Raw genomic sequence first — 17,447 nt, 5'->3', positions numbered from 1 at the left:
GGATAAAAATGCTAGAACACTATTCGATTGAAAAGGAAGTATCTAACAGCAATTGCAAAGGCACTAGTAAGAGCACCAACTTTCACTCAGTAAGTCAAGTAGTCAGAAGCAATAATAACATACTCATTGCCAATAGTTAATCATGGAAAAGGTCCCATTAGATCAAACACCACCAACTTAAATGAACGGGAAATTACAATTGACTCCAACTGTCCTTCTGTAGCATGAGGGGGAGTGTTATAAGTTTGGCACTAAACACAACTACGCACATACTAAATAACATCACGTTGCATCTCCGGCCAATAAAAAGACTTATGTAGATTCTCAGTCATATGATGATATTCTATATGCCCACTTAGAATAAGAGAATCATGGTAGGCATGGAAAAATCGTAAAATAAAGATTGAAGGCACCACTATCCATAAATGATCATTAAGATCTGTTCCTACAAAATAAAGAAAGTTGTCTTCAAGGTGATATTGAGAATTTAAATGTTAAAATGACAGGTTATTATACAGGATTCTCAAACCCATCTCGAAACTTTTGAATCCATAGCTCAATCTTTTGAGCCTTGAAAACCTCAACAAAAGAAAGTAAATCTTGCTCTACACTTTGTGGATACTGAACGTCAAGTATAGAAACCATCAAGAGCAAAAAATCCTCGTCTAGAAAAGATATAGATGCTGGAACAATAGGCTTGTCAGAAACATGAGAAGAGAGCAAAGAAGAAAAGCTCAAGAAAAGGCATTAACATCAGTTATAAAATTTCCCGAGTAATGAATAACATCAAAATCATATATCTGAAGTTTCAAAACCCACCAACCAATACGATCAACTAAGTTCTTCCTCTTCAATAATGAAGTAACGGCAGCATGATCACCTTTTAGTAACATTCGAGAATCATATAGATATGCATGAAGTTTCTTGAAACCCTAAATTGCTACTAAACACTTCTTCTCTATTGTGGAGTAGTTCACGTCCATTAGTTGTAATGTACAGCTGATGTATGTAATAGGATGGCACTGACCAGGAACACTTGAGCTCTCTTTCATCAACACACCTCTAAAACCAATATCAAAAATATCCACGTGCAAAATGAAAGGTTGAGTGTAGTTAGGATATGCCAAATCTAAAGGGGTTGTCAATAACTCTTTGAGATCCATGAATGCCCGCTCCAATCTGTAAACCGAATAAAAGATGATATTGATGACGTTAGCAAAGCTTGCAATGGTGCAATGCAATCAAAAAAATGATTTATAAAATGACTAAAATATTGCATTTTGCCTAGAAAGCATTGCACATTATTCACACACTTTAAAGTAAGAAACTTTAAAACAACCACAAGTTTGTCAGAATCAACTTGCAAACCCTCATGAGAAATATGGTATCCAAGATAAATCATGTTCTTGGACCCAAACACACACTTTGACTACTTCAATTTTAAACCAATATAACACTTTACGAATATTATAGACATGTTCTTCCCAGATCCCTTCCAATTGAATCAAGACTCATCAATAAAGTCAGTAATTACCTTCGGCATATCACAAAGAACCTTGTCCATCATCCACTGGAAAGTTGCTAAAGCATTGTTTCAACTAAATGGCATCACAAAGAACTTGTACAAACCAAATGGTGTATAAAAAGTAGTCTTAGGAATTTCTTCTTCGGCTATTAGTATTTGTTAGTACCCAAAAGCAAAATCGAACTTGATGAACCAATGACTTCTCCCCAAACGATCCAAGCAATTAACAATGTGAGGAAGAGGGTATGCATTTGGGATTGTCACTTCATTTAATGAATGATAGTAAATGCAAAGGCAAATACTTTTATCAGGCTTCATCAGAAGATAAGGTTCACATGCCCAAAGACTTCACGACTTTTGAATAACACCCTTTTTAAAATGTTTGCATGTAAAATATTGATCTCTTTGGGTGACCGACGATGAATAAAAACCTTGATTGGACAAGCATCCCCAGTTGAAATTGGATAACGTGTGGCAATCTTGGCCCTAGACGATAGGTCAAATTTAAAGAGATTGGCATACTCCTTCATAAGCCAGTCAACCACTACAACACAAAGACCGTCAAAGGGATCCAAAAAGAAAAGAGCGGAATAAGATAGAAACATAGAAGGAAACAATAGAGAGATAAAAGTAATAAAAGCAAAGGTAGAAGTAAAGGGATGAAAAAGTATAGAAGTGAAAGGAATGAATGAAATATAAAAAAGTATGAAACAAAAGGGATAAGCTTTAAAGTCACATTTGGCATGATTACATTGTAACCAATCTATACCAAGGATGAAGTTAAAAATTTAATTTGACACCACCTTGAATTAGTATTCACCCAACCAAGTTGAATGTGTTGAAGTTGTGGAGATGTATGCTGTCAAGGTTTATGTCTAAATAATTAATAGCGTCCCAAGTGAAAAATGCCAAGTAGACTTTTATTATATCCGGACATTAAGCCTTGTAGTTAACCTGTCGAAGCAAGTCTTCCAACCAGAATGACAGCTGATAGTCTTGGATAGCACACAATTGTCCATCACCAAATCGCCCCTCAAACAAGTCCTTCATGCTCATCATGCTGATGAGCAGAAAGCCCTGAACGTTATACATCGTGCCATCGTCTTTCATACGTTTGATGGTGTGGTACAGCTTGTCCAGGCAACATCAGGCTGGACGTAGTAAAAGTACCTGTGCTAGCAGATGGCGTGACAAAAGTCCACTGGCGCATTCCTTTAAACAAGACTTTATGTAAGCTTTTATATAGCACCAGTTTTACACCATTGGCAAACTGCCTTAGTGACAGCAATAACAAGTGCTGCCACCCAGAAAATCACCACAACCACGTTAGCTATGGCCTCGTAAAACATGGCTGACCAGTGCCACTTTGGGAGATGGTCTCCCTCCACGAAATGTGGAACCTTTTCCCTGTAGTGAAGCAGCCCCTTGCGCTGCCCAGGCTTGTAGCTGGGCGGACACAAAATGTACACAATTGGTACAAGCATGTGTGTCCAAGTTGAAAGAAGAAAGAAGGACATTGCGATCACGTAAAAATCATGGCTGCAATTTCGGCCTCTTTGCTTCGCTACCCAGGAAATTCTGTAGGCCACCACTGCCAAGACCAGGAGTATATAGATGATGTGAACCTTTACATGTTTGAGCTTGACAAGGAAAATTTTGATCAAGGCTGGCTGCTTGGTGAGCTTGGCCTGTGCTGCAACTCGATCGATGCTGCTTGTTGGAGTGAATGTGAAAGTGGAAGAGTACGAAAAGATGGACTTATATATGGTTTGGAGGAAGAAGGGTGTCATCCACCAGAAATGTGACTCGTCCCGGTTACGACTCCGGATGGATTGTGGAAGACTGAGCCAGACTGACATCCAAGAAAGGCGCCAGAAAATGAGGAAGATGGCGAGCTGTATGATAACACGCCACGCCTCATGGGAGGTGCCGATCATGAGGTCCAAGTGAAGTGCAAGACAAACGATGAAGAGGAGAAGCATAACAAGGTTGACGATTGCGATGAAGTAGTATCCCGTGTGCCAGAAGAAACTCACTTTGAGAACCAAGGAGAGTTTGCTCTTTGGCCCAAGCATCTCTCTCCATGTCGCAGAGAATTGTTGTATAGCTCCCTGGCACCACCGCTGCCGCTGCTTGATATATCCTTCAAACGTCCACGGTATAAGACCAATCTAACAATCAAAGGTGGAGTCAACAAAAGTCACCGTGTTTTGAGCAACAGCAGACCTGAAGGTTGCGGTTGAGGTAGACGGACTTGAAGCCCTGGTTGAAGAGCTTGAATGCGGTCGTGGTGTCTTCTGTGATTGACATTGGCTGGAAGCCTCCAATCTCGTCCAGATGTTTCCTTCGGAAGATTGCTCCAGTTCCAACGCACGGTGCGGCCCCAAATGTGTCCCTGTGAATCATGAGACGCTCGTAGCAAAATCCGCAAGCATCGTTTAGAGGATCTCCCACCGGAAGGTTGTAAAACGACTGAGGTATCTGTACGAATGACACTTTGGGGTCTTTCACGATATGAGGAAGTAAAGTCTTCAGGAACGATGGGTGAAGTATCATGTCTGCGTCCATCATCACCACGAACTCTGCGTCCGAATGCTCCAGGCCGTAGTTAAGGTTACCGCATTTGAAGTTGTGTGGAACTCCTGGAATCTGTAACAAATGGTCATGTAAAAAGAACTGTTAGAAAAGTTAAAAGCTGACCTTTACTCGACGAAGATATCGGACCGAAGCACTCGGAGGCTCGACATGCTCCAATACCTCACAGTATTGTTTCAGCTGATCGTCCCCTCCATCATCCAGGACCAAAACTCGAAACTGGTGCTTGGGATAATCCATAGCCAGGGCAGCCTGAATCGAATCCTCTGGAACGTCAGTGGGCTCTTTGCAGCAGGGAAGAAATATGTCAACCGTCGGAAGATCTTCCCAATTCAACGACAAACTCTGACGGGGCCTCCATATTCGAGGTGGTAACACCAGATCCACAGCTCCAATAACGCTATTCAGAAAGTATATCACCTCGCAGATCGTCAGAATTATCAGCCACGGCCTTCTCACAAACTCGCCGGGATGCTTGGAGTAGACATAGAACCTGTAACCGAGGTAATTCACAAATGTAGCCATGTGTGCTGAGACAAGGAGGCAAATGATTGTGTGCCAGATTAGCTTTCCCCATGGAGATGCTTGAGGAGCGGCTGACAAAGAAGTGGATGATGAAGGAGAACTGGACGGAGAAGAAGAAGAAGAAGAAGATTCATGGGGAGCATTAGAGTCACTTTGGTCGCTAAGATTATCACTTGGCTGCTGCTGCAACTCAAGATCCTGCACACTAGACATGATGCTGTGGGAGGAGGAATCTGGAACTTCTTACATATGCATGTTTGATGGGGTTATTATATGACGTGCCATGTCCGTCCAGCTGTCTATGTGCATTTTGGTTCAGCAATCATTCTGTAGATCATGGCGGCTTGTGGACAGAATCAATACCAATCTATCTTAGAAAACATTGCGAATCTTTTGATTTCGACCAAGCACGCGACGTGAATAGCTGAACATGACGAACGATCTGACCGACGAATCACGCCGGCGAACCTTGACAGGCCAGCTACTTCTTTTACGTGACCAAAGGTGTACAATGGTCTGTTTTAATGTTAAATCAGATGTGTATTCGGAATGTAGTACCGTATAAACCTTGTTTACTTGTTGACATACTTTTGAGAAGCGTCCAATTGAGCCTCTCGACTCGCAGTTACTCCCAAAGTTGATGCGCCGGGCAGACACTTCAATGCTGCTCCTCCCAGAGAAAATTGTCACGGCCACCTCGGGGTCAGTGTCGAGATGTAGATCCTCGTCAATGTCGAAGCTATAGTGATTGAGCTTCTCACAACCTGTTTAGGTGGTGTAGCTGAACAAGTAATCTCTATCGCCTATATACCGGGAAGAACGAGTGCGTTACCAACTGATCCTCCGTCACTGGCTCGTCCTTCTTGACAAACACCTTGAAGAAAACATTTTGATACCTCTCGATCTCAAAGAAGTCCAAGAACTTGTACTCTGGTGGATCGACGTCCCAGCGAAAGATATGGCTTGTGGAGATACCGTAAGACTTTCTGGAGATTCTCGAGAGCACAACGCCTGTTCCAGTGCCGAGAGCCACGGCACCTCGGCAGATCGCAGCGGTGGGATTAAAAGGACAATGCACAGCTTCCACTGCTTCTTCGAATTGCACCTTGATCCTTTTCACCACGTACGGACTCTCGGAGAAGCCTCCAACCAGATATATGTACTTGATACCGTCAACTTTGTCAAAATTCTCCTCGATTAGCTGGATGGTTTTGTTGATTTCTGTGTCAAAGATTGCGCACATCTCCTCGCAGTCAATCTCAATCTCATGGTAGCACTCATCATCTCTCTGGAGCAAATCCCAGTTTCCTGTATCAAACTCCCTGTCATGCTCTTTCCATGCCTTCGGCAGCTTTGGTGGAACTTTCATGAATTTGGACAAACGTGCACTTGCCCTTGGGTCCGAGCCACCAGCTCAGGATCCTGTGGACCACATCCGGTTCCTGCTGCTTGAAAGTGTTGAAGCATCCAATCTTCTTGGTGAGAAACTCCAGAAAGTTAGAGTCGACGTAAGTACCACCTCCAAGTGCTCCGGAGCTAGCACGAGCCTCATGGACCCTGTGGGTGATGCAATTCTCCTTCTTGTGCACAACAATATCAATAGTTCAATGTCCGCCACCAAGAACTTGTCCCCTCGAGAAAGGGAGACACTACCACAGTAGAATGACGTCACCTCCAGCTCCAAGATGATCCTCGGAGGGTAAACAGTTCACAAAAGTTACCTCTCATAAGCTCAGCCTTCTTGGTGATAAAAGTTTGCATTTTTTTTGTTGTTCTAATGAAGTCTTCAGATTCCAGAGAATATTCGAAAGAAGGGGAAGCGAGAGGAAAATAGTGGAGCTTAGTGTGAGCCAGAGATGGAACACAGTATAGAGTTGATGTGGTGATGTGGTGTATTCAAGTGTGGTGATGTGCAGAGAAAATGAGGCTATTTGAAGTGTGACTACATTGTGGGCAAGGGGTTTTGCTATTAGTTGAAGTCTTGGCTGAATTGTTGAAGGAATAGAAACTTTTGTTCCTAGTACTTCCTACACAGCTCTTGGAGTATGAGTTCAGGTTCTAGTTGGACTTGTAACTGTCTTACGTTGCAAATCCACTCTTGCCCACAATGTGGGGCACACTGTACTCACTGGCTACTGACCAGATAGCCTCGCTTGCTCCCCACGTTGCCACACTCGAGTATGCCACATCACCGTAGTATGAGCTCCAGGCTAGTCGGTGAAAAGATGGACATCCTGTGGATCGGAGCTATGCACGGTAAAGGAGATTGCAGAAGCCATAACTAGCTAGCTTAAACAAAACCCTATGCTCGAGGTACGCTCGATATTCTCGGGATATGGCCTTAGGTTTAGTCAGATCTTTCTACTAAGACAAAAAACACGGAGAAGAACTTGACACTCGCTAGACTCTACTTGTTGACATAAGTTTGAGCCGCATCAAATTCCACCGAGTAGAGCCTCTCAAGCCCACGGTTCATCCCAAAGTTGACGCGCTGTGCAGACACCTCGATGTTGCTCCGTCCAAAGTACATTGTCACGGCCACCTGGCGACTCGTCCCCAGCTCTAGATCCTCATTTATGTCCATGCTGTAGCTGTCGAGCATCCTTTGTCGATCGTGTACTCTGGAATATTGCTGCTGCTCGAGATGAGTAAGTCGATCCTCAAGGCTTTCTGGTCAGTGTATATGGGAAAGAACGAGTGCGTGATCTCCTGGTTCTCCGAGACTGACTCGTCCTTCTTGACGTAGAGGCTAAAGACGCTGCATCTCTCGATTCCATAGTTGTCGATAGACTTGGATGCTGGTGGATCGTCCTACCGTGCATAGCGACTCGTCGCAATGCCATAAAGAGTTTTTGGAGATCCTGGAGAGAACCACGCCTGTTCCAACTCCAAGAGCCACTGCGCCCCGGCACACTGCGGAACCGGGATTCGGGGGCGAGACCAAGTCTTCGAACCTGATCCTGTTGAACAGGTAGCGACTCTCGGAGAAGCCTCCCACCAGAAGGATGTACTTGACGTTGTCAACTTTGCGAAGTTTCTCGTCGATCAGCTTGATGGTCTTGTCGGCTTCGGTGTCAAAGATCGCCTTCATCTGCTCACACCTGATCTCGATCTCGTCGTAGTAGTCACTGCTCTCTGGGAATCCCAGCTCCGCCTTGTCGTGCTTCTTCCATGCCTTGGACAACTTTGCAGGGATTTCCAAAAACTTGGAGCCGCTTCCGTCGAACGTGCACTTGCCCTTGGGTCCGAGCCACCAGCTCAAGATCCTGTGCACCACATCCGGCTCCTGCTGCTTGAAAGTGTCGAAGCAGCCGATCTTCTTCCTGAGAAACTCCAGAAAGTTGGAGTCGACGTAAGTCCCACCTCCAAGTGCACCGGAGCTAGCACAAGCTTCATGGACCTTGTGAATGATCCAATCCTGCGCGCTCTCCTTCTCATGCACGATGATATCAATGATTCCACCGACATCCGCCACTAGGAACTTCTCGAGAACACCTCGGAGCTGCCTATGGCACGAAAAAGAAGCTGCCTCCGGCTCCAGGATGATCCTCAGGGGATAGATGCTCGCATCGGGGACGCTGCAAAACTTACCCGCGACTTGCTGGAGCCGAGCAAGCTAATGCCCATGATGATATCGCTCTTGTTTAGAGGAACGAAGGTGCGTGTGACGGCCTCCCTCTCCGACACTGTATCGTTCTTGGCACCACGATTGGCCCTCTCAGCATAGACTTGCATGCTGCCCTTGGCCTGGTCGCTCCAAATCGCCGGGACTGTAAGACACCACTGCACGTCCACTGCAGATGGTGGATGATAAATTGGAAAATAGATCTCACGTAATCCACGACCAGCCTCTCCTCCTCCTCGCTTCCTTCTTCGGCGCAGCAGCTTGGAACCCGTCTCAAACACACTAACCTTTTGCTCGATCTCCTCCTGTGCAGGGGGAGTGAGGTCTTCTTTGAGCCAAGCCACCCTTCGAAGCCGCTACAAAGCACAATCCACAAGCTTGAAAGATCCTTGCTCCCCTGGAACATAGAAGAGGGTCTTGCCAGGCCAGTCAATGAAGAGAACCAAAACCAGCGCAAGTTGTTCCAAAATCTAGACTAAACTCGATCCTTTGGAAGATTTATATAAGCGCTATACAAAATCCTACCAGTTGTGATGCTGCGCGAGCTTCGCCTGTAGCTCGGCCTCGGGGATGAGTCGCTTGCCAGCCTTCCATCGTCCCCTCCACCATTCCACAAGCTCCGCCTAGAGACCAAGCTTATCGATCGATCCATCCATGGAACTTTCTCTTACCTCTGTGAAGGAGTGATTCGAGACGTACTGACTGTCCACTGTGCACTCCATGTCTCCAAGATCCACGGAGACGGACATGTTCTTGTCGTCACCACCTAGCTTCCGGATGGCTCCTGTTTATTTGGGGAGACCTTTACAAACTTCGGTGAAACGTTGCGAGAGCTTTAGTACCTCGTATTCGTGCCATCCTGTAGCCGGTTCCACCAAGATCTTTCTCCCATCTTCCAAACCTTAGCCGCAAGAAGAACCCTCGCACATTTGTGTTGAAGTCTGGAGAATCCATCCATCTACACCCGAGAGATCTATGTTAGAAAGCAAGACATAGACGTGTTTGAGAGACAGCACTACCTCCATAGCTCGGACCTTGACAGCCTCACGGACTCGATAGCAGCAAGCATGTCTTTGGGAACGCTGGGAAGTGTTTCACTGGTTTGCGGAGCTGCTGCTTTCTTAGCCGGAGTTCCAGTCCTTTGGAGGCCAACTTTCTTGTGAGTGTTGCCCTTGGGACTCTCCTCGTTCTTTCTTTGATCTTTGGCTCTCGCAACCTTGTGATCGGGCTCGTGAAGCAGAGCTATAGACAAGTTACCCGATTGTGGAACGAGGCTGGTGCTTTGAGTCCATACAACCGGAGGAATGCTGGCAGCGGGAATAGCTTTTGCGTGATCCACGAGCACAAGACTTGGATTCGCAGGTACTGTTACGCTGGTCACGGATGGCTTGAGACGTTGCTAGAGTTCCTCCTCATGAATCTCCAGTTCCTCATCTCACTGTTCTCTCGAGCTCGAGACGCCACCTCGGTGACCGAGAATCGACACTGAGCTCCCAAGTGTCCATCCCCAAGCACCTCAAGCAAGGGAAGTCAAGGACCTCGCTACTCATGTCCTCGAGAATGAGCGCTCGCCTCTCCAGCTCTTTAAGTTCGCACTCGAGCGTCTCGGAGCAATCCATGACCGAATGGCCCTTGAGTCCGCAAAAGCTGCATGACCTTGACGCGCTTGAGATGGCCTCCTTGTCCTTGGGCTTGAGGCTTGCGTTCACCCAGTTCTTGACCGTCGCCATGCTCGCTACGAACTCAGCCATGCCTTGCGAGCACTCGGGATCACCCGATCCATCCAAAGCTGCTGCTAAGTTGCGAGCCTTGCTATGGTTACCTGTGGATGATCTTTGGAGCTTGGAACTCTTCTCTTGCTGCCCCTGAGATGGTATGAGACATGAAGCGGCTTGCCACATACCAAAGGATGCCTCCTCGCCACCACCAGACTTGGACTTGGAAGTGTCTTGCTGCTCTTGCTTGAGATGCTGCTCCTCCTGGGAAGCATGAGTGTGATCTTCCAGGAGATCTTGAGCTTGAGCTGGAGCTTGAGCTTGGTCTTGATCTTGATCTTGTTTGAGAAGTTGATGCTGTTGTTGTGCCAAAGATTTGGATGCATGCTCTTTGGTTCTTTTGTTGTCCAAATGCTATTTATGGAAAGTGTTTAGATTCACTCATTTGGCATATCTATAGAATGTAGAGATTAGCCCGAACACAATGATGTTTATTCCATGTCCAAATTCACAATCTAAGGACATTCCATATTTAGTAAGTTTTGAGCTTGTTCCTGGTACTAAAGGAGGCTTAGGGTGAAAGCCCAAAATGTGTGTTCCTTAAGGGGGGGCGGGGGATGGGGCTATAGGGGGTTTCAAATATATAGTAGGGATAGTGGTTGAAATGCATATCCGACCACTTGAAACATTAGTTTGGCTCTTGCTGGGCTGTGTTGTTCTTGTAACCGATTAATTTTTCCATTCTACTTTAGTCACTTAACCACAACTCCGACCACTTGGAGGAGTCTCATTCACAACCTCCATAAGTCCCATTTCAGGACTTGGGACTTGTTAGCCCCAAGAATGGCATCCATGCCACTCAACCCTTGCACCTGGTCCAAGTGCTCCACGTGTCCGATCCCATGACCGACACTCAAAGGTACCACCAACATAGTAGCCTGTTACGCTAAGGCCATGCCTAATCACCTTTGCCGCACTGGTAGTCCAATACCACTTGCAACACAATCTTGTCTCTCCAAGACTGGGCTAACCATCCGTGAGTGGTCATCCTAGATCCACTCCTTAGCATCCTTAGGATGCCCACCGACAAGGGGAACAGCCTTCCCCAATATCCCTCTGTCAGTCCCCACTAAGTCTCTTTTTGCCCTTGGCTGTGTTTGCCAACATTGCCACTAGATCAAGGCCCACAGGCCTGACCACTAAGTCCCATGGTCCTCTGGGACTTCCTCACCACGTGACCGTATCCTTGGCCACCACACCAAAGGACTGGTCCTTTTCCTTTCCACAGTCTGGGACTTGGGAATAACACTTCGGAACACTATGGCCTTACGCGAGCCACCTGGGTACTCTCCCCGCCTTTTGCCTTTGGGTGCTTTAGCCATGGGCTTAGAGCGAGGTTCCATTGAGCCACGCCTGGTATCCAAGTAGGTAGTGCCACCCACACTTGGACTGGAAGCATCGACCAGTTGATCTCCCGAGGGAACTAGAGCCGGCTCTTGAACACTTCACCAAGCTACCCCGCTTGTCGGTCTGTGTTCACTTTAGTCTTGGACTTCCCAGTGGGCAGCTCATTACCCAACACTGGGTACAGCCTTCCTGGGCCAAACTGGCCTTTCCTGGCCAAACTGGCTTCACTGTAGTCCTCCCCCTTACTATACTTTTGGAGCTCACTAAACCCCCCAGGGTCTGGGAGATGAACGCTTTGGGCTTTCACCCTCTTAGACTCGAACTTGGACTCGGACTTGGAGTCGGACTCGGAGTCGGACTCGGACTCGGATTCAGACTCGGACTCGGACTCGGACTCGGACTCGGACTCGGACTCGGACTCGGACTCAGACTCGGACTCGGGCTCGGTCTCGGCCTCCGCCTCGGTCTCGGTCCCGGTCCCGGTCTCGGTCTCGGTCTCGGTCTTGGTCCCGGTCTCAGTCTTGACCCGGACTCCATCTCGGGTCCTTCTCGGACTCCATCTTGGATTCCATCTCGGGTCCATCTCGGACTCCATCTCAGACTCCGTCTCGGTCCATCTCGGACTCCATCTCGGACTCCGTCTCGGTCCATCTTGGACTCCATCTCGGACTCCACTTCGGACTTCATCTCGGACTCCATCTCGGACCCCACCTCGGACTCCATCTCGGACTCCTTCTCGGTCCATCTCGGACTCCATCTCGGACTCCACCTCGGACTCCACCTCGGACTCCATCTCAGACTCCATCTCGGACTCCACCTCGGACTCCATCTCAGACTTCATCTCGGACTTCGTCTTGGTCCATCTCGGACTCCATCTCGGACTCCAACTCGGGTCCATCTCGGACTCCACCTCAGACACTTCCACATGTCATGTGTTGGTCCTTTTGGGTCCCTTTTTGGAGCCTCGCTTATTGCTCGCTTCGTTGTCTCCATGTTGGAAAGACTATACTCCTTAGAGGATGGACAAAGCATGGTGAGCCTTTGGGGTCAAACCATAGACAAATATTGGCTAGGTGCCAAGGATGGAAATGTTGACTTTTTGGAGTCAATTTCCTAGGTGTCTCCAACACCTTGCTTTGCACCTTTTGTGCAACTCCGCTTCCCCATCCTAGGAAGTTCTTTACTTGAGGGTACCATCATCCTCTCTTCGATATCGTGCCACCTTTGGCACTAAGTTCCAGTTATCATAATTGGTGCTAGGGCTGCCCATGGCCCTATTATTTGGCTACCTTACTGCTCCCCCCTTTGGAGCATCCACCTTCGCCAAATCGGAGCAGTTGGGAATCCATCCTTGGGGAAACATTGCCTTTCCCACAATCTGTTAGCACCCAACACATTGGTATTCTCAGCTTAACTTTGCTATTTGGATTATTTCCCATGATTCCCATGGTTTTTTTCTTAGCCACTAGTCTTTTGCTCCTATCCTTGATTGTTGCATCCAGCAACATAAGATCGTTACCTCCATTTTCGAGGTTTTCTTTCAGTTCCATTAGCAAACACTTTGCTTTTTGCCAAGTCTAGAGGGTGTTCACCCCTAGTACGTCTCTTTAATATTTCCTACTGTGGGCTCTATCCATGGCCCAACTCTTAAGACCCTCCCTTGGATTTCTTATAGAGACTACTTTCTTCAGACTTACTATGCCATAACAGTGACACAGCTCATTTCCCATAGGTGCTCTTCCCACTTGGTCACCTTGACCAAGCCACACCATTATCAATAGTTCAAATCAACACTTTAAACTAGGAACCGTATCCCTTAACCCAAACAAAGACCTTGTCCTTGTTTAGCCACAAGATCACTTAGTGATCTCATCTTGACCCCTTAATAGGTTTACCTATAGGAACTAGGTCTTTCAGACCCTTCTAAGTTGTTGACTATGACCCCAGGGGCATCCCCCACACTTGGTGGTGTGCCCAAGCTAGCCCTTCTGGCCAAGGATCCATAACAACTAAGACTGGGTGTCCCCATCTCATTCACTACGTCCTTGGTGCCCTTTGCACCAAAGTGTTCAAATGAGATATGCCGAGCTTTCACTTTAAGCAATCTAATTGTGCATCACGACTCCGGAGCATCCCCTGCTTGGCGGTGTGCCCAAGCCAGTCTCCTCATTGAGAGTCCATGACCACCGAAATATGAATGTCCTCATATTCCAAACCATCACCATGCCCTAGTGATTTGGGACTCAAACCCAAGCACTAGAGGGTTGGGACTCGAACCCAACCTCCGTATATGCATCTATGGACGGCATCACACCGGATGCCTGGCGTGACTCCCCATGCCGATGCACCAACTTATACTTAAAGCACGTTATAGATCACAGCTTAGGAACCTAGTTCCTCCACACTGCCAAGTCTTCTCACTTGACACGTTTATGATCATGCATGGACTCCTCCACGCTTGGCCCCATGGCCCCCCTTTATGAAGTTATCACCTTCAACTAGGGTATTTGTTCCCCCGACTTGCCAATCTCGCTTGGCAAGTCCTTCGACCACCGTAACATGGTTCTTGCATAAGCGTGAAAGTCCTTGACCATAGACTTTCATTCAAAGCCCTTTTTTTGAACACTCGGGAACTACTTTCTTAACCTTGATAGCCTTGCCTCCTGGCAAGCTTTAAGACCACGCTTTTGCTGCGCCACTCTAGTTTTGCGCGTTTCATGAACCATTTACACTTGGCCTTTTTATGTACTAAGCTACCTAGAATCGTCTTTGGGAACTTTGAAGGAACTCTATCCCTTAGCTTGCTAAGGCCTCCCTTTACGCAAGCTTTCTAGTTGCCATATAGTCTAATATGGACAACTCCATATTTTAGACTCTCCATGGCATCACGGTTGCTAGCAACAACACCCTCGAGCCCCCACTTGATTGTCCACTCCCAGCTGGCATAACCAACCTTGGTTATGCCCTTCAATTCCTATGGTTCGGTTTTATCCCCTTACTACTTGCTTTTTGGCTTCACACCTTTCCTTCGGTTATTTGCCTCCAAACTAGGAGGATAGCTTTGCACTTTCTACCATGCTTTAGCAAGTATTTTTGGGGATGAACCTACCCGACAGCCTAGGGAGTGGTTCCTCAATCCAGGTATGCTCATCTTATAATCCCACACACCGGGATTAATGTTATTGCTTATGGGCCCTTACATGCCCATCACTAGCCTTGCCAAAATTCCATTTTTGGCTTTGTCCAATTCAGGTAGACAGTTTTCTCCCGTCTCTGCAACCTTGGACATTTGGATAGCACCTTCTATCCATCATTCGCAAGGGACTTAGTCCTTTGGGCCTTATCTATTGCCCTTGCGACACTAAACACCACCTCCTGGTGTTCCAGAGTGTTTGGGTGTCCCAATGATGGTCTCCTTAACAATGAGCATTTCCTTTTACGACATTGACTCACTATATCGCAGCATAAGCAATTTATCCCCTGTAAGGGTATATCTAACTTCCTTATGCCATTTAAAAGTCTTGGGTAGCTACCTTCTACCCGTTTAACCAATTATCTTTACACCTCTTGCTTAGTTGCCCCATAGTTGTCAAGTCTTACAATTCATTGCTTGGTGCTTCCACACCTCCATCATTATCTGGGTCACCACACTCTAACCGCATGCCTTCCAACTTAGGCCATGCCATTCCCGCTTCTATTGGTATTCCCTTGGCAAGGGGTTCTTATGAACCCACCATCATAACCTCAAGGTATCACACGTTGGCACATTTGGTGTCTCCACACCATTGGCTCCACGAGCCTACCTCTATGACACTTCTTCTTTGTGTCTAAGTCTTTGCTAAGACTAATACCACTCTTTCTCATGCCAACCATCCGTTAGCACTGCACCATAGTGCACACACAACTCTATGCCAAAGTTGCTTTCTTTTTGGGGAACACCTTTCCCACGACTTTAGTATGGCACATTCTGCCACCGATGAGATACCCTCTGTTCTCATCCTTAAATCCTATGATCCCCCCTCCATCCTTTGTGGGGTACAACACACCTCAGTCCAAATGCTTCCATCAATCCTTTAGGATGATTCCTTGACTCTATTTGAGTCATCCAGCAGTTTTGGACTTGGTTAATCCACAGACCCGTAAGGTCCTATTTGTGAGGCACCAACTCACTGGAATACAACTTCTTGCATTTATGTCCTACTCACAAGGACTATTTTCACAAGTGTTACTCTGACACTTGATTTTGTTCTCTAGGGGCAACTTTTGCCCCTTAGGACTACTTGTCCATGTGATGAGAATACCACTCATCCTCTAAGTACATCCCCAACTCCTTGGGTTGTTCCAGCATTTATCAAGGGTAGCCTCGGCTACCATTTCGAGGACTTGTGTCCTCTTCTGTATTTGACCTCTCATGGTCATCAATTCTGGTCTCAAAGTTATGAGCATCAGCCTCAACTATATGAGGGTAATCTTGTGACTCCTTTATTGTTTTGGAGTCTGCATCTTTTTCGTGATCCCAACTATAGTTGTTTACCACAACTATATTAGCCCGTTTGTGTGAGCAACCAAAGGGAACGACTTGAGAGACGATCCATAGGGGTTCAAATATAGAGGGAAAGGGCCCATGAACAAGAGTGCACCCCCTTTTCCAATCGGTTAAGGGTCTTGGGATAGTTGGAGTTAAGCGTCCTTGGGTTTGAATAGTACTGGGCTGGGTGACCTCCTGGGAAGTCCAAACTCAGGAGTTTACATTTGGTATCAGAGCGGTCTCGGGTCTGACTCTGTTGGTTGGCTAAGGGAATCGCACCACATGTTGACTGACATCTGGCTGGTCCAGTTTGCTCCCGCTGGGCTCGACCCGAGGGGTAGGGTGTCAAGAGAGCGGGGCTCTCGGGAGAGCTGTGGCTCTCAACTTCCGTTCACGAGGGCGTGAACTTGCAGGGAAGCGTGGTGGATTGTGAGCAACCAAAGGGAACGACTTGAGAGACGATCCATAGGGGTTCAAATATAGAGGGAAAGGGCCCATGAACAAGAGTGCACCCCCTTTTCCAATCGGTTAAGGGTCTTGGGATAGTTGGAGTTAAGCGTCCTTGGGTTTGAATAGTACTGGGCTGGGTGACCTCCTGGGAAGTCCAAACTCAGGAGTTTACAGTTTGCATAGTACTGGGCTGGGTGACCTCCTGGGAAGTCCAAACTCAGGAGTTTACAGTTTGCTACGTCAAATGCTCATCTGGATCACATCCTCAACTTTCTGAGGAAACCTTTATACTGTTCCCAAGATCCCAAAGTCGTTCCCTTATTAGCCCTTTTCTATCCACCACCTTCCCTACAAGTTCACATGTGAACTAAAGTGGAGAGCCATGTCTTCCCAACTTGCTACTCTTCAAGGACAAGCCCACTCCTAGGACCTTCCGATGCCAACACTAGTGGTGATATACTTCAGCACCAATAAAAGTTGGACTAAGGAACAACTCTGATACCAAGTTGTAACCGACTAATTTTTCCATTCTACTTTAGTCACTTAACCACAACTCCGACCACTTGGAGGAGTCTCATTCACAACCTCCATAAGTCCCATTTCAGGACTTGGGACTTGCTAGCCCCAAGAATGGCATCCATGCCACTCAACCCTTGCACCTGGTCCAAGTGCTCCACGTGTCCAATCCCATGACCGACACTCAAAGGTACCACCGACATAGTAGCCTGTTACGCTAAGGCCATGCCCAATCACTTTTGCCGCACTGATAGTCCAATACCACTTGCAACACAATCTTGTCTCTCCAAGACTGGGCCAACCATCCGTGAGTGGTCATCCTAGATCCACTCCTTAGCATCCTTAGGATGCCCACCGACAAGGGGAACAGCCTTCCCCAATATCCCTCTGTCAGTCCCCACTAAGTCTCTTTTTGCCCTTGGCCGTGTTTGCCAACACTGCCACTGGATCAAGGCCCACAGGCCTGACCACTAAGTCCCATGGTCCTCTGGGACTTCCTCACCACGTGACCGTATCCTTGGCTATCACACCAAAGGATTGCTCCTTTTCCTTTCCACAGTC

General features: G+C 47.1%; 3 protein-coding genes across 3 annotated transcripts; all 3 read right to left on the bottom strand.

Moving 5' to 3' along the window:
* Positions 1-2,461: 2,461 nt before the first annotated feature.
* On the bottom strand, positions 2,462-4,873 carry LOC9640235. The gene is made up of 5 exons (XM_024676315.1): positions 4,226-4,873; positions 3,980-4,174; positions 3,752-3,920; positions 2,797-3,668; positions 2,462-2,602 (listed from the first exon to the last, which is right to left on the bottom strand). The coding sequence occupies exons 1-5, from the start codon at positions 4,856-4,858 to the stop codon at positions 2,462-2,464; spliced, it is 2,010 nt and encodes a 669-aa protein (XP_024532083.1). The 5' UTR covers positions 4,859-4,873.
* Positions 4,874-7,287: 2,414 nt separating this feature from the next.
* LOC112346737 lies at positions 7,288-8,380 on the bottom strand. The gene is made up of 2 exons (XM_024676314.1): positions 8,237-8,380; positions 7,288-8,147 (listed from the first exon to the last, which is right to left on the bottom strand). Exons 1-2 carry the CDS (start codon positions 8,378-8,380, stop codon positions 7,395-7,397), a joined length of 897 nt encoding a protein of 298 aa, XP_024532082.1. The 3' UTR covers positions 7,288-7,394.
* A 348-nt stretch (positions 8,381-8,728) lies between these two features.
* On the bottom strand, positions 8,729-12,917 carry LOC112346736. Its single transcript, XM_024676313.1, has 6 exons — positions 12,912-12,917; positions 9,809-10,249; positions 9,290-9,669; positions 9,113-9,228; positions 8,942-9,054; positions 8,729-8,893 (listed from the first exon to the last, which is right to left on the bottom strand). Exons 1-6 carry the CDS (start codon positions 12,915-12,917, stop codon positions 8,792-8,794), a joined length of 1,158 nt encoding a protein of 385 aa, XP_024532081.1. The 3' UTR covers positions 8,729-8,791.
* Between the last annotated feature and the right edge of the window lie 4,530 nt (positions 12,918-17,447).

Source organism: Selaginella moellendorffii, unplaced genomic scaffold (genome assembly GCF_000143415.4).
Source record: "Selaginella moellendorffii unplaced genomic scaffold, v1.0 SELMOscaffold_17, whole genome shotgun sequence".
Taxonomy (NCBI): Eukaryota; Viridiplantae; Streptophyta; class Lycopodiopsida; order Selaginellales; family Selaginellaceae; genus Selaginella; species Selaginella moellendorffii.
Note: the sequence above shows the minus strand (reverse complement) of the source record. Positions and strands in the feature narration are given on the sequence as shown.